The sequence below is a fragment of the Euprymna scolopes genome, chromosome 31, assembly GCF_053919585.1.
Source record: "Euprymna scolopes isolate OS-2025 chromosome 31, ASM5391958v1, whole genome shotgun sequence".
Classification (NCBI taxonomy): Eukaryota; Metazoa; Mollusca; class Cephalopoda; order Sepiida; family Sepiolidae; genus Euprymna; species Euprymna scolopes.
In genome coordinates this window covers 67,913,601-67,940,603 of record NC_136512.1, presented here as the reverse complement: position 1 = coordinate 67,940,603, position 27,003 = coordinate 67,913,601, and the positions used below count along the sequence as shown (strand labels likewise).

Sequence of the window (27,003 nt, the reverse complement as noted above, 5' to 3'; positions counted from 1 at the left end):
TTTTGTATTTACAATTTTAAGATAAAATGTAACAATGAGTAAATTTAAAATCCTAATTTCCCCATTATTGAATTTTACTTGCATTCTTTTAATATTTTGAATTTTCTTTTTCTCTATTCAACTAAATCTCCATGTTTTCTTTCTGCGCCATAAAAATCTTCCTACCTTGAAGCTGGCACAAGAATTCCTTCATGCCATTTAATTGCTTTCCCACCTGATAAAATTAACATGGCGAACCATTTTTCTCATGCAAATGGCTATCCCATAATCTTGTTCGCAAACATTGCCGTTTAAATTCAACCGCTCCTTTTATGCAATTTCCGTTGAGTTTTCTGGTTGCGCAGTTTTGTCTCTCTCCTAATGAAATCGTAAATTTAAAAAACACTTAAAACTTTACATAATTTTTGGAATATAACATTCAATAACGAGTACGTACCTGATAAAGACAATATCGTTTTCTTGGCCTTCGGGACAAGATCAAAGTGTAGTATCTGTTCTTCAAATGCTGCACTTCTATTTCTTCTCTTTCAGTGGAGAAATCCTTCACGACTGAGACAATTTTTATTTTTGTACCTTCTCTCCACGTTAAAAAAACTACCATGGTGTCTAACTCTGTCCCGTGGGGAGGCATAGTAAATAAGTACCTGATAAAGACTTGCTTTCTCTTAAAAACACCGAATGTTGTTGCCCAGTTAACCTCCTTCACGAGGGAACCCACTGTATATTATGTGGAGGAAGTCATTCTTCTAAACTCGAATTTTTCAGTTTTATTCCATATTTATGTATTTGGATCAAATTTGATAATCCCAGTTAAGTTTTGATTTAGTTCAATCCTTATTAAACGGCAATTCTATTATACAGCTTCTAGATTTCGATTTGAAGCCTTGCTTTTATATCGAACGATTTGAATTACAAATGTTATTTTAGCAAATGTCCTGACCTACATTGTAATATCTTTACCATTTAAATAGCGGAATTCCATGTTCTGAATATTTTTGCCACGTATTAAATTTTTTTTATTTAACATAGTCTTACAACTTTCGAGTATAATAGCTAAACGCCTTTACTTCGTTTAAATGAAATCCATTAATTGACCTGCAGACTTTAAAATTAGAGGACGGCGGTAAACTCTGCGTCACTTTAACTTGAAAACGTATTAAATCAATACATTCGTTTGTTAAAGAGGATAATTTTTAATTTTTACAGAATTAAAAAAAAAAAAAAAACTAGTTACGGGCAAAATGAATGGCGATGCTCAAAATGTATAAACATTTTGACCCCCCCCCCTTTTGATTTCAAAGTTTTTCAAAAATCAGGAAATTAACCAATTTTAATAAAATTTACAGTATTTATCAAATGATCGGAATATTTTTATTTACATCTGAGTGAAAATGTATTTATTAAAAAAAAAACCTTTACTGAAGTTATAATTTTTGGTAGTAAATAAATTAAAAAATAAAACTGCAATTATATTTTGCATATATATATATATATATATATATATATATATATATATATATCTCATCGTAATTTGTAAATTTTTTACAGAACATTACGAAAAAAAGCCCCTAAAGTCCGTATTAATAAATTCTATACCTCTAAGAAAAATGACGAACTACCGATATTACCATGGAATTAAGCCTTGTTTATTTAATATTTTCACAAAATTATAGCAAAAAAAAAAATTTTTTTAATTATAGATTTCGCATAATTTTTATGCCAGATTTTAATTTCCTTGCTCGCAAGAACGTGAAACTTTCAGTGTAACATACTTTTTATATAATCTAACAATAATTTAAAAACAGGAACATAAAAATAATTGAAAAATCAAAATAGGAATGCATGGATGCACGTCTGGGAGGGGGGAGAAATCTGACACCCCTACCTACTTTTACTATCAGGCATCCTTATTCCTTATTGTGTTTACACTTTTTAGTTTGCGTTTTTGGCGAATTTTTTGTAAATTACTTGCGTTTTGAGGGCTAATTCATTTTTATTTTATTTTTTTATTATCTTAGCAAAATTATAAATAGGCTTTCAAAACTAGGTTCCTTATTTTGCCCGTACCTAGTAAAAAGTTTTTTTTTTTTTTTTGTAACTCTGGTATTTCAACATTGTCTAAACTGAACGTTTTAGACAAAACTTCATTTTGTCATAACTTATGCGGTATTGTAGAATATTTAAGGAAATTTGCAATAATTATTTACAAAAATACGACTCTCTTGCACTTAATGGAAACAAGAGGAAGAACACCGGTTGAAAGAATGCCATTTGATTGGAAAGCGAAATATTGACGTCATTTTGAAATTGACAATTAGAAAACAATTTTTTTAAAACATTTTTAGTTCACTATAAATAGGCAATCGAATTTTTACTTGAATATTTAACTGAAAAACATTTTTTGTATTACATTCGTATTTCACTATCCAATCAAATGGCATTCTTTCAACCGGTGTAATACTACTTGTCCCATTTTATTCCTCGTACTTTTTTGTTTCCTTAAAGTGCAAGAGGGCCAAAAATCTTGTATTTCTAAAAAAAAAAAAAAAAAACCTATTTTTGTTTTCCAGATGAGGTCCGTACTGGTACATACAGACAACTTTTCCACCCTGAGCAGCTGATCACCGGCAAAGAAGATGCTGCTAACAACTATGCCAGGGGTCACTACACAATCGGCAAGGAAATTGTGGATCTGGTCTTGGACAGAATCCGAAAACTCGCTGACCAATGTACTGGACTGCAAGGTTTCCTTATTTTCCACAGTTTTGGTGGTGGCACTGGCTCCGGTTTCACATCTCTCCTCATGGAACGACTTAGTGTTGACTATGGCAAAAAATCTAAACTTGAATTCTCCATCTATCCCGCTCCCCAAGTGGCCACAGCTGTTGTTGAACCCTACAACTCTATCCTTACTACACACACGACACTCGAACATTCCGACTGTGCTTTCATGGTTGACAACGAAGCCATCTATGATATTTGCCGCAGAAATTTGGACATCGAACGTCCGTCATACACCAACTTGAATCGCCTCATCGCACAGGTTGTAAGTTCCATCACGGCCTCCCTTCGTTTTGACGGAGCCCTTAATGTTGATTTGACAGAGTTCCAGACTAACTTGGTACCCTACCCTCGCATCCATTTCCCGCTGGCCACATATTCTCCAATTATCTCAGCGGAGAAGGCCTACCACGAACAGCTGACTGTGGCCGAAGTGACCAATGCGTGCTTTGAGCCATCCAATCAGATGGTCAAATGCGATCCCCGCCACGGCAAATACATGGCTTGCTGCATGTTGTATCGCGGAGACGTTGTCCCGAAAGATGTCAACGCGGCCATTGCAGCCATCAAGACGAAACGCAGCATCCAGTTCGTTGACTGGTGCCCTACTGGCTTCAAGGTTGGCATCAATTACCAACCCCCCACAGTCGTCCCTGGGGGTGACTTAGCCAAAGTTCAACGTGCCGTCTGCATGTTGAGCAACACGACAGCCATTGCTGAAGCGTGGGCAAGGTTGGATCATAAGTTTGATCTGATGTATGCGAAACGTGCGTTCGTCCATTGGTATGTGGGTGAAGGTATGGAGGAGGGTGAGTTTTCCGAAGCCCGAGAAGATTTGGCTGCGTTGGAGAAAGATTATGAAGAAGTTGGAATCGATTCTGTTGAGGCAGAGGATGAAGAGGAAGGTGAAGAATATTAAGATATAGAATATTAATAGATGTTAAAAAAAAAAAAAAAAAAAAAAAAAAATGAACATCTTTCTTCTGTTTTCTTAACATTTCTGAACAGGGAAAGGCTAATAAAAAGAACTTAAATATTTTTTTTTTGTATTAAATAAAATATTAATTGTTTATATTTCTTTGTTTTTATTTTTATTATCTACTGGAAAACAAACTGCTTTCATTCCATTTAGAAAGTGCTTATCCAGTTTTTGCCACAAAATTAAACTTCTACAAAGTAAAACTTAATTTGTTGAATTTAAAACAATTCAACAAAATTACTTTTTTAATATACCTCATCCTCCATTTTCCTGTTTACATCAAGTTTAAGACATTTAATTTTAATTAAAAGTATGTCATATCAGCTATAACTTCATCCAATTTTTTTGATACATCCTACTTAAATCTTAAGTTAGCATAGATATGGTAAGACTGGATAAGGTGTTTTTTTTTTTGTTTTTTTTTTAAGCAGTTTTGTATAAATGCAAAACTATTTAACATTGATTATAGCAGACTGACTTTGCTGTCAGATTTAACGGGTTTTACAGAAATAATCTTATGTTATGTAATATACATAAGATTATTTCAAATTCTTTAAGTTGAGTCTGCTTAGTTTTCTAGTAATAACCTTTTTAGTTATTGTTCACAATCGTTTTACTGTTTTGCAATGTTCAGCTTATGAAACAGAATGTCTGTCTAAAGCAGATGTTACATTTTTACCTAAATATCAATTGAGCCTTTATGAGATAAATTTGATCTGATTAATATTGAATTCTGGCAAATTTAATGGCCGCAAATTGAACAGTTAAGTTTAATGAGGGTATGTATAATATATAATGTAGTGTCAAAAACATTAATAATCCTGATATAATTATAAGCAAAATAAAAATTAAATTTCATTTAAATATTAATTTATTTAAAAGTGAATATTATTAGATTTGGGTATTTTAAAATAAAATTACTAGCGGAAATAGGGTTTATTCAATGTTAAACAAAACTTTTACTAAACTGCTTAACTAGTTAGGGAAATGTTTATTAATACTTGATTAAAGAATGTTAGAGTAGTGAAATTCGTGAAATATGGATTTACTTTCAGTGCGGTTAAACAGGCAACTGCCTCAAGCCAGGATAAAAATCGGACCGCCCAAAAGGCAATCAAGGTTTTTAACCAATTAGGCTGTGTGGGTAATAGATTAAACGCTGTTAAAAAAAATGTGCCAACGAGACTATCGTCTTTATCTTTTACATGTTATCTGGGTAAATAATTTCGCTTTATCTTTAATTTTGTTACCTATCAAGTTAAATTGGATGAAGACAATCTGATTTAAATTGTAAACTAGCAGTCGTAAGATATTTTAATTTATGCAGAGTCGGATTAATTTAATATATAGCACTTTTTTTTTTCCACAAGTTATGACTTGGATGTCATCAGCTAGAATCGAAACTAAACATTTAGTGCTCCAAACCGTTTGATCTGTCGACGGATTTAAAATTCAACCACTTTAAGCTGTGAATGCATAAAACTAATAGAAAATATCAACTACTTACAATTATGAGAAAGATATGTTGACAGTGTTTTTTAGCTGTAAAATCCCGTCAAAACCTTAACATTTAAATATTGTATTCATTTTAAGGTTTTAAGATAATGGTTTTGAAACTAAGTTGACCCTAAGTGCGACCATACCAATGTCTGGTGAAAATGTTCCGTTTACCAGATCAGACTTTTAATTTTAAATAAATTGTCAAATTGACATGAAAGAAAATATGGAAAACTTTTGAACATGTTTTTATTTTTCTTAAATATTGTACAAATTTATTTAAAACTAAAACCGGAAGTCCAGTTTGGTAATCTGAAGATTTTCACATCTGAGGCTAGGTTTTCACCTGACACCAGTACGGTCCCACTTGGTCGCCTATGCTTCTGAATGGCCGACCAAACTGGACCAATGCCATCTCGTGAGAAGAGTAACTCAAAGTCAAATAACATTTTTTATTGATATTTACAATTGTAAACTATTAAACAAACACAAAAATAAGAGTCAAAGTCAAGTCTTCAAGTAGACTAGCTGCTTTATCCAAACTTTCTGACATCGGGAAGTTATCTTTATGAATCTCGATACATTTTTAGAGAAATATTCGTATCTTGTCTCAAAGTATGAGATTCGTAACTCAACTCATATATGCTGAAAAATTTTTTTTTTTACTCTTTTCCTCAAACTGCTTGCCTTTGGAATTCTATCTTTGTTCTTTTTCCCCAACTTTTAGTATGTCTTCCTTTCTAACGAAAAATAACTTATCTTACTTTTGATAACATTTATTTGATATATTTGTTTTTTGACAACTTTTTCGAATCTGTGTACAGTAATACAAACCTAAAATTTAATTCAACTTGAAAATAATATTTAAAATACACGTGCATACACAGCACAAGCACCCTTATTATTATCATAATAGTAATAATAATAAAAAAACCCTGGTGTAGATGACATTGACTGGTGCCTGCCACACCACACCAACTAGTTGTGAAGGGTCAGGGAGGATGGAAAGACTGAGGTGAGAGAGTACTGACCAAATTTCCACTGAAAGTGTGCAGTTCAAATCTGGTACCTTGGGGAGGCATTTTGTCACCCAAACCCCAGGAAACACCAATGGGCGATGCCAACGAGAAATCAGTGACAACGGCTGTTGCGATAACATGCAATCATCTGCACAAGTGGTCAAAAGGTGGAGAACACTGGAAATCTGGGGAGACTTGTCACTTGGTCTCCAGGGAACACCACAGATTACTACCAGTGAGCAATCACTGATGATGGCTTGTGAGACAACTAATACGCTACACATTTTGATGAAAAACATGGGGAAAAAATGGACATAGAACAGAAAACCAAAACTTTAAATATAATTTCTGTATTTAAAGTAATAGTTATTTAAATATTTCAACATATAATCTTGTGGAGAAAATCCAGCTTCCCAATAAGGGGTACTCTGGATAGGAACAAAACTAATCTCAGTCATGAAAGATTTCTCCTCCACCAACCGAAGACAGAAAAGATAAAGTGTAGCATCAAAACAGATACTACACTGATCTTGTTCCGAAGGCCAAAAAATATTTGTTTAATGTTTCTTTAATTGTTTGTCTCCTAAATTCATAATTCAGTTTTATCAGTATTAAATTGTATATTGCTTTAAAAATACTTAATTTTACATAGATAATGTTTATATTTTATATTGAATAAAGCTCAGTTTAAGTAGTAATCGAACTGTTCCTTTTTCTTTTTTAAAAATGTTTATTGCTCTTTTTCAAATGGCAATCTTTCCTACATTGCCTGCAGACATTTTTCAGTTAACAAGCCTTCTTACTCTCGGTGGCCTTGGTAAAACCTAATGTTTATACTATTACGACCACTGCCAAACTGGAAGCGACATTTTTTTAAAATTAAGGCTAGACAATCTAGAGAGGATAACTTCAAAAAATATCGGCGAAAAAGTTACCCCCCCCCCCCTAGAAAATGCCTAGTTGAAGGGGAAGATATTAATGTTTTTAGCCAATTTTTCGATATTTGTCGTATGAAAGGTCGAACTTTAAAACGATACTGATCTTGGTAAAATCCGTCGCCTCTATTGAAAGTAAGGCAGACATGCAAACAGACATACATACATACATACATTTATATATTCGTAACTAAAAATTTTCGACCCAAACTGATGAAAAAGCTTGCCCTATCTCTGAATACCCTTTATGTAAAATTTCAAATATTTAGACCAGAAATTGTCTGAGTAATTTGGAAGAGACCGCAGAGGACAATTTTTTTTAACTTTGACCCCTTAAAATTTATTGTTTTGGGCTCAAATCAAGTTATTAAGTTAGATCCATGTCCATATCTAAAATTTCAAGTGCGTAGACCTAAAATTGTCGGAGGAGTTTTGGTAGAGTTCTCAAAGGTCAAATCGTTGAACTTTGATCCCTTAATCGCCAAATTTCTGGCTAAAAACTGATCACATTGATTTTCCCAAATCTCAGTACCCTGTATATCTAATTTCGAGTCTGTGGACTAAAAATTGACAGAGTTATTGCGTAGGGAAAAGTACACAGACACACACACAGACATGTTCACTTTTATAGATATATAGATTTTCACCCCAAACAAGGCACTGCCACTTTGAAGTAGGGGCTACTATCGGGGGCATTATGAAGGGAGATGAGTAGAAAGATGTTTGTTCACATTACACTTGAACTTCTGCATATCAGTACAGTTGAGAAAGCAGAATCCCGGAAGGGAGTTCCAAAGACTTGCAGTTCTGGGGAAGAAACTATAGGAGTAAAAGTCTTTCTTACACCCAGGGATCTCTACTGTAAAGGGTTGGGACTTAGTTGCTTGTTGGGGGTAGTCACGTCGAGGAGGTACAAGTACTTGCAGTTCGTCAGAGCATTCACCATTAAAGTATTTGTAGAACAGGCAGAGGGATGCAACATTTCATCGATGGGACAGAGGCTGAAGCCTAGATGACAGTCTAGGACCTATCAGGTTGGCGACTCTCTTTTGAACCCTATATAGGAGTGAGAGACAAGTAGCAGATGCACCAGCCCAAATGTGACAACAATACTACATACATGGGCGAATGGTGGCCTTATAGAGGTACAGGATACTTTCAGGCGTAAGTAATTTTCTAGCACGGTAGAGGGAGCCTACTTTCTTTGGGGCAGCCTTGGCAATGCTCTCAATGTATATATTCCAGTTCATGTTCCCTGTAAAGGTTAGGCCGAGGAGTTTAAAAGAAGTACTTTCAGGCAATGTGTTCTTGGCCATTGCTATTGGTGGTAGAGAAGGTTTCTTGTAGTTATTGAAGGAAACAGTCTTGGCAGCACTGAATGTCCCCATTCCACTACAAATTGGAGGTCATCCTCTAGTGTTTCTGGTGTTTCTTTAGATATGTGTTCATTTGTTTTCCCCTCATGCCTGTTATAGAGAGTGGTGTCATCGGCAAATATATATTTATTTTAATATTCAAGTAATTTTACATTAGGGCAATTCACGTTCTCTTCGACTGCAAATATTATTTTCAAATAAGTGCAGCCGGTTGCAAATATCAACAGCCATAAAATATAACAAACCCACCATAAGCTTCATGAATAAATATTGTTTTATTTTCTGTGTAAATAAGTAGAAACATTGGGGGGGTTTTCGCATCTTATGCGTTGATATTGGGGGGTGGGGTGATTTGGAGTTAGGGTTTATGCACCTTCAAGCGAAACCATCAATAACAGAAGTTGTTTTTTTTTGTTTTGTTTTTTTTTTACGTTGCACTTCCTGCCACATATCCTACACTTCAATTCTGAATTTATTTTCTGGACAATATTTTAGGACTTTCTTCAGTGTCTGTAACAATTATCTAAGCTGGGTTAAATTCATTATCGTGTACTCCATTATTATAACTGATTAAAAGTAAAAAAACAACTTTTTTTCTTCCAAAGTCATCTATTTTACTTCTTATTGGCTAACCGTGTTTGTTATCGCTTTTTCATTGGCTGATCAACTGGAATCAGCGCTTGGCATATATTCCAATGGTTTCTGTCAGCTTGTAATTAAGCTGAGTGGACATTTACAAGAATCTGCCACCTAAAATGCAACTGTACCTATGAAAGAGAACTAACTGCCTGATAATGAATTTAGTTAAGTTTCTCTTTGATGTTTTTTTATTTAATAGAAATAGTATTTTGAAATTTAATTTATATTCTTTGACTATCAAATTATTAATTGAACCAAGTTATAAAACGTATAATTATTAATAAGTTTTGTTTATTTCCTTCCCATGCCAGGAAGATGTGACACAAGGTTGGAAGAGTACACTGACCTACAAAAAATGCCCAGACCACTCCATCAGCATACCCCGGTAAGAGTGCCTCAAGCACCCTTTTCAAAAGGTGAGAAGGCAAAATCCTGGCAGAATGTACATCCTAGAAATGAACAGAACACAGGACCTATAGATGTCAGCTGACAGAAAGCAAGTCATCTCAACAGTGGTTTAGTAGACTGTCAACTTTGTGGCTGAGGGAATACAGTTATTTTCCCTTGTTGAGTATTCATCAAAATGGCGTCCTTCAATCTGTCCATTAAAATATTAGAAAAATATTAAACAATCAGAAAACACTTTTTTTTTTTTCAGTTGAAATAAAGAATTATTGGTGCATGTTCCAAATAATATAAAAAAATTGAATTTCAAATAGTGTTATCTACTTAATATGTCATGTCAAAATTAGTAACGTATTATTAAATTACATAAAACATTTACTTTCATGATCAAACAATGCGACATTATTATTTTGTAATGTAATTGAAATAACGGAAATAACTCATAGTTTGGAATCTTATTTAAGTATAACTTTCAATTTCGAAAGAAATTCATTAATAATTAATTTTCTATTTTATCATTTTTCGTAATTTTTGGATATGTTACTATTTTCGACATGACAAGTAAGTAGATTACATTAGTTTTAGTTGCAAGTTTTAGTTGAAATTTAATTTTTGATTTTCATTATTATTCCAAAAATAATTCATAAGACTGAGAATATAAAACGTTTTGTTATACTTGTAAATAGTAGTTGCAATATACTTCATACTTCTTTCGTAAAGTTTAGAGGGGGATTAGTATCAAATAAATATTTTAGAAATTAATCTGGTACTTGTTTAGTTTAATCAAGACATTAAAAAATGAAAATATTTAAAAAAAAAAAAAAATTTACGTATTCATTATGGAATAAAGTTTTCATTAAAAAAATTTAATCAAGTATTTTTTTTTTCTTACGGAGGAAAATCAAATTTTAATAAGACTGATCGTTTTGTGGTAATCTTGCTTATTTCGTGAACGAGGAGGGGGTACCTTTAAACGAAAAAGTGAGTAACAAAGGGCAAAATGAAAAAGGGATTAAAAAAAAAAGGACAGAGAAAATCTGTAAAATAAGCGAAAAAAAACAAAAAAATATTTATCTAGGTATTTTTTCTGCCCACATTTCAAAATAATTTAAAGTAGTGATTGGAGTTATCTCCCCTAGTGCCCCCTCCTCATCTATGAAATAAACAAGATGGCCGTGACACGATCGATCTCATCAAAGTTTGATTTTCATCTGTAAAAAAAAACCCCAAAAAAAAACCTATTTGATCAAATCAAGTGACTTGTATAATAACTAGGGCTATGACAACAGAATATTCTTGTCATTATTTTGACTCTCGAATATATATCAGTTAATATCTTATGTTTTTATATAAAGTGATGTGACTCTTAATAAATTAACTGTATCTAACGTTGTCATATATATGCTCGAGAGTCATAACCTAATTATAACTTTTTTCCATAACGAGTACATACGACAATTTTTTTTTTTTTTTTTTTCATGTTGTGATTAAACTAAAAAAAGTACCATTAATCTCACTCATGTAAAGTTTTGTTATGGTTTTTCCTTTTAAACATTATTTTCAATTTAAATATTACATGAAATTTATTCATTTTTCTTATATCCGCCTCCAAACCAAAGCATATTGCCACTCAAGCTTAAAGACTACTGTGATAAGAGTCAGATTTGGGAAGGGGGAGGGACGGCCAGATTCTTGATCATATTACATTTAAATTTCTGTATGTTGATACAATCGGGGAAACAGAACAAAAAGTGAATTCCAAAGGCAAACAGTCCAAGGAAAAACTATTAGAGTAAAAAGATTTACAGCATATACAGTGAATGGGTAGGAATTTACTACTAGTTGGGTTGATCAGTGAGGAAATAGTTAGAGTTATCTGCCCCTGCGTAATGTTGAAGAAGACATGTCCCAATGCCTGATTTCAGTGGTTTTATTACAATAATAGGTAAATGTACATTTCAGGTGTGTAAATTATTTGACCTACATAAAACGAAAGAAAGTTATGTTTCTTGGTAAAGTACATTATTAGACCCAAAGACAAATAAAACCATATAAAGTTTCATCATTATTATTTATAATTTATTATTAGACTCAATGTACAACACTTAATATATTGAATTAAACCTTGATAACAATTATTTTGTTAATTTTTAAACATATAAACTCATAAAAAACTATATTTTGCCATTTTTTAATTTTTAGACCCATAAAAAGCTGTATTGTTTTTTTGTAAAATACATTAGACTCAAAGACTTTAAAAAATCATAAAAAGCTTCACCATCATGATCAACAAAAATGAATAAAAATACTATTAAAACTATTAAAAATACCATTTTTAAGGTTAATAATTTACACACCTGAAATGCACATTTACCCAATAATATTAGCTAACGTGTGTTAAGTATTGCTCTAGAAGAAAATTACATAAAAACATGACTAACATTACAAAGTAAGCTATTTGAGAATACTGATTCTATGCTCCAACAACAGCATGGCAAAAAAAAAAAAAGGAAAGAAAGACATACTGATGATGAATTGTATCTTCAAAATTTATTTATAAATTTCAATATAAATTTCAAACAAAATAAATATCTGTTTATTTTGTAATAATGCATTTTGCCTTCAAACGTATCTAATACGTGTTTATTTTATGTAAAGATATTGCCAAGTCTGCTGCAAAGAAGGTAGATTCCCTCTACTAGGCTAGAAAACTTCTTAGAATGCAAAAATAAATTTCTAGTCTAATAAGTTCTGTACTGTCTGGCAAGCTCCAGACCTTCTTGCATCATCAGAGCATGTTTTACAGGTACTTCCCATGGGATGTGCTCTGGTGTACTCACTGCATTTGTCATCTTCCTCCAATATAACTACTCCCAACCTAACTGACTAGCAGCCAAATTCCACCTCTTCACTGTAGATGCCAGAAAATTTTCCACTCTGATAACTTCTTTTCTTGGACTGCTTACCTTTGGAATTCCTTCCCTGTTCCCTTTTAACTCAACCATACAAGCATTCAGACACTTAAATGTAATGTGAACAAACATCTTACTGCCCAACTGCTTGTTTTATAAATTTAAAGAAATTAACATTTTTAAACTAAGTGATAATTATTTTTTTATAATCCACAAAAGTAGAAATAAACAGTTAAAGCAAAGTACTTTTGCTTAAAAGCATAATTTTAATGTTTTCTTTGTTTTTGTTTTTTTGCCAATAAAAAAAAATACATGGCGTTTACGATTTCCGAAATTTAGTTCCAATAGTAATAGAAATTTCGGAAATCGTAAAAATGAATTTCACATGAAAACAATGGTATCTATGTATTCCTCGTATTTTTAAGATGATTATATCCAAAAAATTATGAAATCGATAAGGTAGAAAATTATTTATTAAAGAAAAATGATCATAAAACACAGGAGAGTTCTGTTTCCATTTAAACAAGGTGGACGCAATTTTTCATCTGCTAACACAAATGTTTTTTTTTTTTAAATTCAGTAATATTCAGGTAATTTCGACTGCATAATTTGAAAGCTACTATTGTAATTTATTAGAATTGCCAAAAATTCAGTAGGAACCATTATTTTTTATCTGAAAACTCCATTTATCTCCATTTTTTATAAAGTAGTAGAAGTTAGTAAAAGAAAGAAATTGACATACTCGGATACAGTACTAAGACTGCTTACCTAGCTCCGTCCTATTTGTTTTTGCTGAAGTCAGTCATTAGCAGTTAGGTCTAAGGGCAGATAACTCGATCTAACTGTCCTAGCATTTCTATACAGAATAAAATATTTTAAAGTTATACACAACTGTACGTTTTCTTTGATGGTGTGTTATTTAAGAATATTTAATGTCAGTCCCCTCTGTTTAAGGTAGGTGACCATTCTTATCTAATTTCACTTTTGTAGATCTAATATTCTTGTTACAGGAGTAGGATGTAATTAATTCTTGCAACAAGTTCGTCACTCCATATATAAACTAAAATTTGCTTAAGAACTAGTATATATACACATATGTGTGTGTGTGTGTGTGTGTGTGTGTGTGTGTATGATTATTTACTATAATAATTATTAAATACCTACAGACACTAGTGTTTCATCCTTTTGTGAATCATCAGTGCAGGATGTCACGATTAACACCAGTCGATAGATCCGAACCAAGCGTCCCTGGCTTCATTAGCCAGGACCCAGTCTATTCAGCTACTGTTAACTGTGAGAAATGCTGTTGAATTTAAACATTTATTTTTTAAATGTTTTTTAACGTCTGTCAGAGTGATCTAATCATATGATAACCTGCGTATATATATATATTATTTTACGTGCATAAAAGTATAGGTTTATACATAGATATACTTTTATGTATGTAAAATAAAATTTAATAATAAAAAATAAATAAATAAATATGTCCCATAAAAAATAAGGGCAATCTATTTATATATATGAATAACAATAAGAGCTTATAGCTCTTAAAAAAACCCGCTAAGGTAGTGAAAAAAAATTAAATAACAGTGTTTCAAAGTTGTTAATATCACTAAAAAATGCTAACAACAAATCTTATATATATATAATATATAAAATATAAAATGTTCATTTATACAAACATTATTTGGCTACACATTTGCAGATATATTTTGGTCAGAGCCCTAGCTAGCTTGACATCTTCAAGTAAGCGCCTTATATATATATGTACTAGCGGGGGTACCCGGCGTTGCCCGAGTGTTTGTTTCCGGGATGGGGGGGGAGTTTTAAAAAATGTTATGGTAGGTAAGTAGGAAGGATCAAACCCGGAGTCATGAGTAAAAGTAGGAAAATAAAGTGTGAAAAAAAAAAAAAAAAAAACATCTGCAACGTTAACAGTTCGGCCACCAAGAAAAGTCCATTCCAGTTGTTTAGGAGAAAAAAAAAAAAAAAAACGACTACGGTAGGTCGGCGCGAACGTAAAAATATAATGTGAATTGTCCAGCACGCTAACCACTACGCCACAGAGCACTGCAGCTTAGTTTAGTGATTTTAAATAACTTCACATGAAAGAACTATGAAGCCAAACCGGTGTTCTCTTCTCAACTGTTCCTTGTGAACGATCCCCAAACGGTGTTAAGTGGTGGCAGGGGGAGGAGGAATTTATTAGAGAGAAAATATTTTGCCACTTCCATTGATCTTAACCGATTTTGGCCGTGACTTCTCAGCAGAAAAAGTATAGAAATCTAAGATTATCGAGGAATTTGAGAAATAATAAGCCTATAACACACCTCAGATATTGTTCTGCCGTTTGTGCATATTATATTTGCATGAAATATCTTGATTTTTAATCCTATTAAGGTCAAAATCAGACGCGAAAAAATGAGTTCACTTTATTTATATAGAGAAGAGATATATTAAATTATAGATATATATATATTAAATTATAGATGAGTTATAAAAGTTATATATAACTTTATTATATCACAAGAGTGTTAAGCTTTTTCTATCTGGAACCTAAATGTATATTTTCCTGAGAATTTAACATGTAAACCTTTGTGTAGCTTAATTGCCATAAATATATTTTCGTAATAATATAATAATATATATATACATATATATATATATATATATATATATATATATATATATATATATATATATATAGAGAGAGAGAGAGAGAGAGAGAGAGAGAAATAAAAAGGAACAAACCGTATTATGTGTTCATCAACGTTTCGTCTTTATTTCGAGACTTCCTCTGGTATAATTTTTTCTTGCACACATTTAAGCAAAAAATTTCTCCTGTTCTTGTGAGAGTCGGCAGCAATTAATGTCTTAAAGTTAAAGCGTTAAAGACGAAACGTTGATGAACACATAATACGGTTTGTTCCTTTTTATTTGTCTATTTTGTCGGAATACTATTTCCATTATTTTCATCATATATATATATATATATATATATATATATATATATATAGAGAGAGAGAGAGAGAGAGAGAGAGAGAGAGAGAGAGGGAGAGAGAGAGACACACACACACACACACACACACACACACACATACGCACACACTAACGGTATCTCCCTAGCGTTGCCCAGGAGTCTTTAATTTCATTTTTTGTTTTATTTTATTTTCTTTTATCATGTTTTTTTTAATAGGACTTTAAAGGTGTGACAATGACGATAAAAACTAACTGGCTTCAAAGCATATCAGATGTTTTGCATGTCAAGCAACCATTTGCTACAGGAAAAAAAGAAAACTTTTCTTAAGAATTATAGCTTTTTATTATTAGAACTAAATGTTTGCAGGAAAATATAAACTCGCTAGTTGTAGGAGTGGCTCTTAACACCGATGGAGTCATCATAGAGGATGCATGCTATTTGCGGTTGACAAGTGTCAGTCCACATATCGATGTGGCAGAATAAAATATCACACTTAAGTGGAAGGTCAAGGTTTTACACATAAAAGCAAATTCACTTTATGTATACCACTGGGTGACCAATGCCCTCACAGGAAAGTCTTTTTTTTTTTTATTATTACATTTTCACCGCAAACAAGACACAGTGCCACTTTGATGTAGGGGACTATTATCAGGAACATAAGTTGCAGGGATACTATGTAGGGAGTTGAGCAACAAGATGTCTGTTCACATTACACTTGAACTTCTGCATGTCAGTTCAGTCAGGGAAGCAAAGACCCAGAAGGGAATTCCAAAGTTTAGCAGTTCTGGGAAAGAAACTATTAGAGTAGAAGTCTTTCTTATATGTAGGAATATCTACCGTGTAGGGGTGGAATTTTGTTGCTTGTCAGGTTTGTCGGGGGAATTTACATTGAGGGGGTACAGGGGCTTGTAGTTAATCAGAGCATCCACCATTAAAATACTTGTAAAACAGGCAGAGGGATGCAACATTTCGTTGATGGGACAGAGGTTGACATCTTGGCTGAACATCGAACTGATGAGTAAGCCACTCATAAGGCAGCAGCTGGACATGCTAAACTCAGTTGTAAAAAATATATCTTTCAAGTTGATGTAGCACTAATTAGTAGTGTTATTAAATTAATCAGAATCGGGAATCGGAAAAATCGGAACTTTTGGGAGTATTGGAATCAGAAAAATTTGCACTTATTTTCCGATACCAAAAACGATTCTTTTAAATGTCTTTTTTTTTATTTGATTTTGTTTAAAACAAAATTCTCCAACTGTTAGTAATAATGTAAACAAAAAATAAATATTTATTGAATTTAAATGACCAGTAAAACTAGAAATCTATGGATCGTTCCCCACAAGTTTGTTTTCATGTTTAAGAACCTATCTGTACATTTAACATGAGTTTTTATGGTAATCGGGGGGGGGGGGAATAACGACTCTATAGTTAAATATTTAGGGATTTATAAAGAATCGGAATTGGTAATTGTATTGGAATCAGGAAAAATATTGGAACCGTCTCATCACTACTAATAAGTTTAAACCAGAACTAGACAGACATGAATTCTTCAGCAATGGCTCCATGATGTAGTATGTACTTTCGCCACTGAGGTTTCATCAAATGTCATGCTACTACTATCATGCAGGACAGAGGTGATAATATCAGTGATGCTTCTCTGGTGTGTATGATAACAGACACACTTGCTCGGGTACAGCAGTTAGATCCTGTCCAAAAAGAATAACCGATTGTGTCGATGGATGTTGGTTTGTGTGCTGTGGGAATGGCACTTGAGCACTTGACACTGATAGAACTATTAATGAGAACACGTGCTGGTTGCATGCGACAAAGAACATTCAACGTGTTAATGTGATAGAGCTAGATGCCATCTTGTGAGAATGATGCTTAACACAAATGGAGTCATTATTGAGGACACATGCTACTTGCGACTGACAAAAGCCACCCAGCATATAAATGTTGCAGGGTTGGATGCCGTGCTGAAAAAGGCAACGTTACGCTCATGTGGAAGGCCAAGGTTGTTACGCACATAAAAACAGACTTCCTCTACATGTACCATTAGGTGATCAATGCCCTCACGAGTAAGGTCATAAATGAGTTATCTCCCTTGGATCATCAACATCACCTGGCTTTGTTCACCATCTCAATACAATGACTTGGTTTGAAAGTGTTGACTACATTCTGATTCTGTTCCAAATTCCCGATTCCAATACAATTACCGATTCCGATTCTTTAAAAATCTCTAACTATTTAGTGTTTTTATTTTTTTATTTTTAGATTACCGTAAAAACCCATGTAATAAGTGCATATATTTTTGGAAATGTAAAAAAAAAATACATTTGTATGTCCATCTAAAGATTTTAGCTTTACTGGTAGTTTAAAATCAATAAATATTTATCATTTTATCATTAATACCAGCAATGGAAAATTAAGTTTTAAACAAAGACAAAAAAAAAGAAAAAACGAATTTTAAAAAACTGTTTTCGGCATCGGAAAATAAGAACAGTTTTCCCCGATTCTAATACTGATTTCGATTCCGATACTTCAAAAAGTTCTAATTCTTCTAATTCCGATTAATCATCCTGACACTAGTTTTAATCTCCTGAAAGTGTTTTTTTTTTTAATTTCAATATAAGAATTTTTTTCATATTAGACTTTTGAATAAGTAACAATTCAAGATGGCTGTTGTCAGTTCTTGATTTTAGTTATTTTGGAGGCATGATAATGTGTGGGATGCTTGTCAGTTTACACCCCATCTTCTATATATATAAAAGGCAAAACGCGCACGAGAAGTTTTAGATGTCTAAGAAAGGCTTTTTTTGCTGGGATCCCGGGGGTTTACTATCGCTTAGAACTTCTTATATACCGTGTAGATCATAGTATGTATGAATTGCGAACGCGCGTCGCGGCTAGATTTATTTACATCGAGTTTTACACAATTCTTGCTATTTCAGCCCCTCCCGTGCTGATTCGTCTTTTTCATATAAAAGCAAAACTGATGTGAAAGTAATTAGCTGTTCTCGGCTAGGAACAACGTCCAGAAAGTGATGGACGTTTGGTCCATGTTGGTTTTCACCATCATATCAGACAATTGCTTTCATTTGGACACTCCTGTAATAAACGGGGGAGCAAAATCAAAAAGCAAAATCAAACAAAGTTGGGTAAAAAAAATTAAACTCAAAACAACTATCCTGCAGTAAAATTAAGTGCAGATTTGATCTCATTAAACACGCACTTGAAAACTGTGTTTCAGGAATAGTTAACTGCGCTAAATTTAGAATCTTACATTGCTTCCGCTGCGGTAGCACAAGTGTATTTTGGCAACCTATTGGGTTCGAGCCTACCTGCCACCAACCCCCCTATTTTTTTTCTTTTACACCTACAAATGATTTGTTTCCTCCATTTTTAAAACTGCTGTTTTTTTTTTTTTTAAGTTTAACATCATTTTGTTTATATTCAAACAGGGTTAAGTTTGCTTTTTGTTCTGCTTAACTGCTGATGAGATTACCTCAGGTCCATTGATAATAGTTGAGATAGAACACACGAAAGTCTCATCATTTTCTCTGCCAAACGGTATGGCATTTGTCTGAGATCACACGTCTTTCACATGGTGCAGGACACCATTCACAATAGCACCTTGCTGGCTGATCACCTCTGTTACTGTTCCTCCTTGGAACTTGGATGTGCATTGGTAATAAAGTGGCTTGACCCATACAGGTACTGGTTGATTTTTATTTTACTCGGGGTGAGAATTGTGTTCACATCTCGCCTACCATATCTCTGTTTTCTGGACGTTTTGACAAGATTGGCGTCTGTAACATCGGATGGTTGGCTTATTGCGCTATCTTAGTCATTGATACTGGCAGTACTTAGCCAGACGATTGGGCCAAGAGCAGTTAAAACAATGCAGCAAGTTGTCTGCAGGCTTGGGTAAAGTGAAACTGAATCAAAACAAAGTGATTCGCTGGCCTTTGTGGCCAGCACGTCTTGAAGGCAATTAGCTTTGATCAATGTGGGGAAAACCCTTCATATCAGACAATTGCTATTAATTTGACAGTTCCCCCTTTTTCTGGGGAGCTTGGTTTCCCCCAACATCATGGAGAAACAAATAAATGAGACGATGGAAAGTTGAATTGGCTTTTTAGCTAATGTTCATTTATTCACCTGTGTTAACTCATTCACATAGCAAGTCAACTTTTTGATTGACATTGCTAAATTTGAACGCTTTTCAATTCCTATGGCCTTGTAGCGTAACGGTAAGATGTCATGTTTTCTTTCACTTTCTTTTCCGCCTTCAGGTTCATCACGGGTTCGAGCCTGCCTGCCTACTACCACTTTTTTTTTTTTTGCTCAACACACACCTCCAAATACCCGGGCACGCCAGGTACACCCGCTAGTATATTTATATAAGCTCAAATTACAAGCATGCCATTTGGAAAATGAAACAACTCGGAGACAATATTTTTTATTCACAAACCCCGTTGGGTTGGCTACGAAATTGTGTTCATGAGAATATGTACAAAGAGATTTGGTAAATGGTGTATGTGTACGTGCATGTGTGTGCGTGTGTATGTAGAGAGGAAAAGTTTACATGCTGAACAGAGTATTTGCATGAAACGCACGTGAGCTGTTCACTATAAAATTGTGTCCACGGAAATCTGTAAGACAAAGTCTGAGTAGAACGATGTGTATGCATGTACTAAAACTTGAATTACTACTGGAGAGAACTTGAATACCTACTAGACACCATTCTTGCATATCTAAGGTTCTTCTGTACAGTGGTTTGTCAGGACAACCTGGCATGAGGACACTTTTTCCTACAAGTAAACCCTGACTAAATATTCCAAAGTGTATAATATTTGTGGCCTAAATAAGATCTCCTCAGTATGGCTAGCCAACACTGGTTTTTACAAGGAATGGCACATCTTCTCCAAGTGATGTTACCTCAAGTAACAACACGAAGATGGATACTCCACCAAACTAGATGAATTCTTATGCTTTAATCCAGTAAGACCAAGATACCACAAGAAAGGTATACCATAATATATTTAAATGGTCAATTGGGGAGAAGGAAATAATGTTCTCAACTTTTTTATTAACTCAGTGTTTGAGATGTAAAGGAGAACTTTACGGAAATATTCGAATATCAATGGACTTAATATAGAAATGTGTTATCCCCAAGAAGGAGAGGAGACCCTTTGATTTCTGAGAATTTTGACTAAAATAAAATGAAACAAAAAAGTAAAGAAGAGAAATCTTACATACGATGTAAAGTGTCTTTATAAGCGCACGCATGATGTGTGGCATGTTTAACAAGGTCAGACCTGGATAGGAAGGAGAGATTTAGGGAGCAAGATATGTCGTCTGCTGAGGCCAAAAGAAAGTGCAAGCGGCAGTCTGTGCATCCCTTTTTATAACACGGTCCATAGTCTCTCATGTTGCCAAGGTTTCAATAATGCCGTTCCTGTCAATCCAACCTCCTCCTGCAGTCTAGATTCCAGAGAAGTCATTAAACATATCCTGTTGATTTTTATCTCTTATTTCTTTTTGTACCTTTAGTGCAATAAATACAATCCCTATATTTTTCACTGTTCATCTGTATCTGTCATTCTGTCATCTCTTCTTTGCCATTGCTATTAATTGTTGCCTGTTTTGTTTCCTTTCTTAATTGTAAAACTGATCATCCACGACTGGCCTCTGCAGCAGCTTTTACGTTGTATAGTTAACAAAAAGGAAATCAAAAATAAAAATAATTGCAAATAAAACCGTCACCAAATACATAAAAATTTAATTTTCAACCGATCTGTATATTTTTAACTTAACTGAAATTTTTTTAAAGCTTTTCTTTATTTCAAGACAGGTTACAGTATCTCGAAGCTCATTGTTGCATGTGTTTGGCCATTTTTTTAATTACAAACTTCAAGATTCCGAAACAAATTCTGAAAAAAAAAAAAAAAATCAAAACACCTTCAGAAGATTAAAATTATGTAGGTTGATAGAAAAATAAATTTTCTTGTCTTTGGTAAATGTTCAACTTTTCTACTTTAAAAGTACAAAAACAAATAAAAGACCAAGTGCTTGTGCAGTATTAGTTCAAACAAAAGTATTGGCACTTCTGTATGACAGTTACATATTAGCATCAGAGACGAGTTATTGACCCCTGTTCTTAGAAGACAACAAAACAGAAAAATCCAACACAAGCTATTTCGGCATTGTGACTGAGGAAAGGTCCAACCTAAAACTCATACCAGAATATAACAGAATAACGTTTATTGTAGACTGGTTGGAAAGAGTGACCTGATTTGCAAACTCTCCAGCCTGTTCAGAGAAGTCCTGAGTCAGATATTGAAGTATACATTCATGGCCGGACTGCCTGCCCATATCCAGGAGTTGTTGTGTGCATCTGCTGACATTGACCACATCCAGATGAAAGTATGCTCAGCCGAGCAAGGGGCGTTGTGAACAATCAACAGGTTGCTCCCACTGTTAACTGATCAGTCACAGAAAAAGTGCCTTTACCCAAGCCTGCAGACAACTTGCTGCAATGTTTTAACTGCTCTTGGCCCAATCGTCTGGCTAAGTACTGCCAGTATCAATGACTAAGATAGCGCAATAAGCCAACCATCCGATGTTACAGATGCCAATCTTGTCAAAACGTCCAGAAAACAGAGATATGGTAGGCGAGATGTGAACACAATTCTCACCCCGAGTAAAATAAAAACCAACCAGTACCTGTATGGGTCAAGCCACTTTATTACCAATGCACATCCAAGTTCCAAGGAGGAACAGTAACAGAGGTGATCAGCCAGCAAGGTACTATTGTGAATGGTGTTCTGCACCATGTGAAAGACGTGTGATCTCAGACAAATGCCATCCCGTCTGGCAGAGAAGATGATGAGACTTCCTGAACAGAGGCGTGTGCTCTATCCCAACTATTATCAATGGACCTGAGGTAATCCCGTCAGCATCAGACAAAGCCAAACTCTTTGCCAAAAACTTTGCAGTTAATTCTATCCTATGTAACCAAGGCTGGCAATCCCCCGTATTTCCTCCTGTATCAGAAAACACGCTATGCAACATACAAATATCTGTGCATGATGTTGCGAAGCTAATCAAAATTCTTGATTCCAGTAAAGCAACTGGCTTTGACGGCATTCTAATTATAGTGCTGAAAAAGCTTCAACCAGAACTAGCTCCCATACTTGCAAAGCTGTTTAAGCGTTGTCTTAAGGAAAATTGCTCCCAACACCCTGGAAAATCTCATCAGTATGCTCTGTATTTAAGAATTTAGGCGATCATTCATTTCCCTCTCAGTACAGACCAATAAGTCGCCTGTGCGTCATGAGTAATTTACTTGAATCTGTGTTAAATAGAGAAGTAATCAACCACCTCAGCAAAAATAACCTTCTTAGTTACATGCAATATGGTTTCCGTTCTACTAGATCTACAGCAGATGTGCTTACAGTTATATCTCATAGGATTAGCAAATATCTTGACGGAGGCTTCCTTTTTAGGGCAATTGCTCTTGACATATCAAAGACCTTTGATAGAGTATGGCATAAAGGTTTACTTCACAAAATCTTCAACTAAGGTATAGCTGGAAGTGTATTTTCAATTATTAAATCATTTCTCTCTGATAGGCTCATAAGAATAGTGGTTGGTGGGCAGAAATCAGAAGCTCATAGTATTAATGCTCAGGGGTCCATTCTGAATCCAACTCTTTTCCTGATCTACATTAATGATCTTCCAAATCACATCCTTAGATCATTCATAGACATTTATGCTGATGACACTACCATCTATAGCAGCACATCAAAGGCCGTAAATGACCATCTTTACTTCATCAACACTCTGATCCCCATCTGGCATCAATTGAAATGAATGGCTCTCGTCTTGGGTAGGTTCCATGTTCTGACAAGCTTCTGGACTTGACCTTTACTCCTGATTTGAAATAGAACATGTACATCAAATCCATTGCCAAGGTCGCTGGAAAAATTGTGGGATCCTTCTATCGATCCAGTAGATATCTCACTGCTGATGCAATTCTCTACCTATATAAAAGCCAGGTATGTCCAAGGATGGAGAATTGTTGCCCCATCTTGGCAGGAGCTGCTAGAAAGACTCATCCTGCCTTGACAGAGTCCAAAATAGACTTTGTAGCCTAATGGGGGATGCCCTTTCTCTTCCCTGCAACCTCTTTCTCACAGAAGAGACATTGCGAACCTGTCTCTGCTTTATCGTTATTTTTATGGCAAGTGCTCGTCTCCGCTCCAATCTATGGTCCCCACTCGCCAAACATTCACGAGAAACACTTATCTAACTGAAAACACTATCAATAGTTTCTCACACTCTTTACCTGTGCCTAGACCTAAATGTGGATTTCATGAACTGCACACCTGTGGAACTGTCCTCCGTTTGCATGCTTTCCAGTTGACTACAATATGGTCGTCTTCAAGTCCAATGTAAACAAGTTCTTGATGAGCCATTCTCTTTACAGTAATCCAATTTACAAAGTTTAAACTTCTAACAATTACTATGGTATTATCCTTTTGACTACTGCACACTCTTTTACCCTTATCCATGAGTGGCCTCTGGGCCTTGATAAGTGGTGATTCCTTTGTAAAAAAAAAAAAAAATTAAAAAAGAAAGATTATACCAAACCGCCTGACTGATAGACGACATGAAATGGAGAAATCTCAGAACAACTCTTGTGCTGAAGCATGCATTGGAGATTATCAAGGTGACCTTATCTATGCTGTGATCAGGGATCAGACGGAATGCAGACAATGCGTCATGAAGCAAATCTCATACTGGCTAATGCAGAAATGGCACTGCACGTGTGTGACTGGATTGAAAGCGAGGCTCATACGCATTTGCATAAGCTTAGGCCTTTGGGACACAAAACATAGTGAATTTCTGATTATAGGCAGTTTTGGTTTCTAAATTAGGCAGATACACATGTGTCGTTCGTTTTGGTGCTGACTGTCATTGTGGAAGAAGTAGAAGATGAGAGAAAAATCCAACACATAAACAAAGAACGATGCTATCAAACAAATCCTAGGCACTTGTGCAGTTTACAGATCATGCTACTTTTTTTTAGATAGGAGTTTCAAGTTAAATTCGATTCTTACGGTATTTTTTGGGCATTAAATTGTTAGGCAAAAATAGAGTGTCATTAACAAAGCTCCTCCTCCCTATGCTAAGAATGGCTTCCTAAATAATGTTATTTTTTCGGCACAGTTCGTAAACTACACAGGTACCAATTATTGAACTAAATTGTTATAATACAGTAACTAATGTTTTGTTAAGGTAATGTTTGAATATTTATTTATAAAATTGATGGAAATAGCTTTAAAAACTTTGGATCTTTTAATATATAAGAGTTTGCGAAGGATTTAAAATCCAGTTTAAATGACTTTCCGTTCGATGATTTAAATGCTTCCAAATTACTTTATTCTATTTATTACATTATGATTTCAAACATTAATAGTAAAAAAAATTTTTTAAATGTGGAAGTCACCCAGAGAGTAAGAAATAGAAGATGAGACAGGAAAATTGAACATATAAACAAAGGATAATGCTATTAAACAAGTCATATGTACTTGTGCAGTTTACAGACTGTGCTATTTTTTTTTTTTTTTAGATAGAATTTTTAAGTTAAATTTAATTTTTATAGTATCTTTTGTTTATTAAATTGTTAGGTAAAAGTGCAGAATAGTTAAAAAAAGAAAAAAAAAAGAAGAAGAAAAAAAAAACTCCCATACCACCTGCCCATGTTAAAAATGGGTTTCCAAATAACAAAATTATTATTTCAGTACAGTCGGTAAACTGCAGAAATATCAAATTATGTTAGCATTTTCATTTTATCTTATTACACATTTTGTATCTAGAAGGAAAAAGAAAGACAGCAAAACCTAATTAGATCCCGCACTGTCTACCAAGCTCCAGCTCCTGTATCACTGTCGCAGTGTTGCACTCCCGTTCTTGTTTTACAAACATTTATCATATATACTTATGTATAAGTCGAATTTCTGGGAGACGATTTTAAGGTTATTTTTTTTTTTTGGTGGGGTGGGGGTGGGGTCTGACTCGGCACTTGATCATAACATAGAAAGCGCCATTTTGTTTGTGCACTCTGTATATACCGGTAATCCTAGTAATTAATCGCACTCCTTCCGAACCCTACTGCAGTGTGTTTGCCAGCATGTAAGCACATGCACGGTTTTTCAATGGGAGGCTTAATAATAATTAGAATAGCTCTCGCAAAGTTCACTCTCTAGATGTGGTTATAGGCCCAAGTTCGATATGATGTATTTGGTGATGATATGACAGTTTTTTAAAAGGTTAGAAAATGTAGTGTTCATGATATGTAGTACTCTCATAAGTTCACTATTTAAAATTCTATAATGACATTATTTAATAAAATAAAATATGTATTATATACGTTTGAAGCCAAAACAACGCATTATTACAAAATAAACAGACATTAATTTTGTTTGAAATTTATATTAAAATTCATAAATATATTTCAAAGCAAAGCTTCATCTTCAGTATGTCTTTCTTTTTTGTTTTTTGCCAATGTTATTGTTGGAACAGAGAATCAGCAAGTAGAAGTCCGTTTGTTGTTTTTATGGTAGTTTTTAAATCTCGGAACGGTGCGTTGGTCACGTGGGATTCACATTATTTAATATTTATTATTTATTAACAGTTTAATGACAAATATATTTAAGGGCACTTAACGCATGCGTTCACATTATTACAGTATATTCATGTATTATTACTTGTGGATGCCGAGAAACAAATTATAATATGTCTTACAAAAAAAAAAAAAAAAAAAAAAGAAGGAAATTATCTGTGCAAGAAAGAGCCATGAGACGGACTATTTAACTTGTCTAGAATCTACAGGCGACTTATACACAGGTAATACCTAAAATGACACGATTTTTGGTCTTAAAATGCACAATGACTTATACATAAGATCGACTTATATACAAATATATACGGTATTTTTGCTGCTTGTTGGGTCAGTTGAGAGTATTTCGGTCAAGGTGGCAAAATTGCTACGACTTCATCAGAGCACATTCCATTAAAATACTTGTGAAACAAGCACAGGGATGCAACATTGTGGATATGAGAGAGGGGTTGGAGTCTGGTTGATAGTGCAGGTCCTAGGGGATTAGAGACTCTTTCTTTGGAGCCTTTCTAATAGAGAGAGACTAGTGGTTCATGCACCAGCCAAGATGTGGTATCAATACTCCCTACATGAGGAAATGGTGGCTTTGTAGAAGTATAGGGTACTCTCAGGTGTGAGTAATTTTCTAGCATGGTAGAGAGAGCCCACCTTCTTTGTAGCAACCTTGGCAATGTCCTTGATATTTTTTTGCCAATTATGTGCAGAGGTTTATATATTCCTAGTATAGAATTCACTCCTCACTAATCGATCATTATGAATTTTGGAATAAAACTGCTGGTTGTAAGGT

At 34.1% G+C, this 27,003-nt stretch overlaps 1 protein-coding gene and 1 long non-coding RNA gene across 3 annotated transcripts in view; one reads left to right on the top strand and one right to left on the bottom strand.

Annotated features, from left to right (window-relative positions):
* The window catches only part of LOC145255796 (tubulin alpha-1B chain-like), a 40,037-nt gene extending 36,186 nt beyond the window's left edge, over positions 1-3,851 (top strand). The window contains exon 4 of the mRNA XM_080114480.1: positions 2,571-3,851. Within this exon, the coding sequence (XP_079970606.1) occupies positions 2,571-3,700 (1,130 nt within the window). The 3' untranslated portion in view covers positions 3,701-3,851. The remainder of the gene's footprint in view (positions 1-2,570) is intronic.
* Positions 1-27,003, bottom strand: part of LOC145255799 (uncharacterized) — a 208,110-nt gene that overhangs the window by 66,678 nt on the left and 114,429 nt on the right. The window lies entirely within an intron of this gene.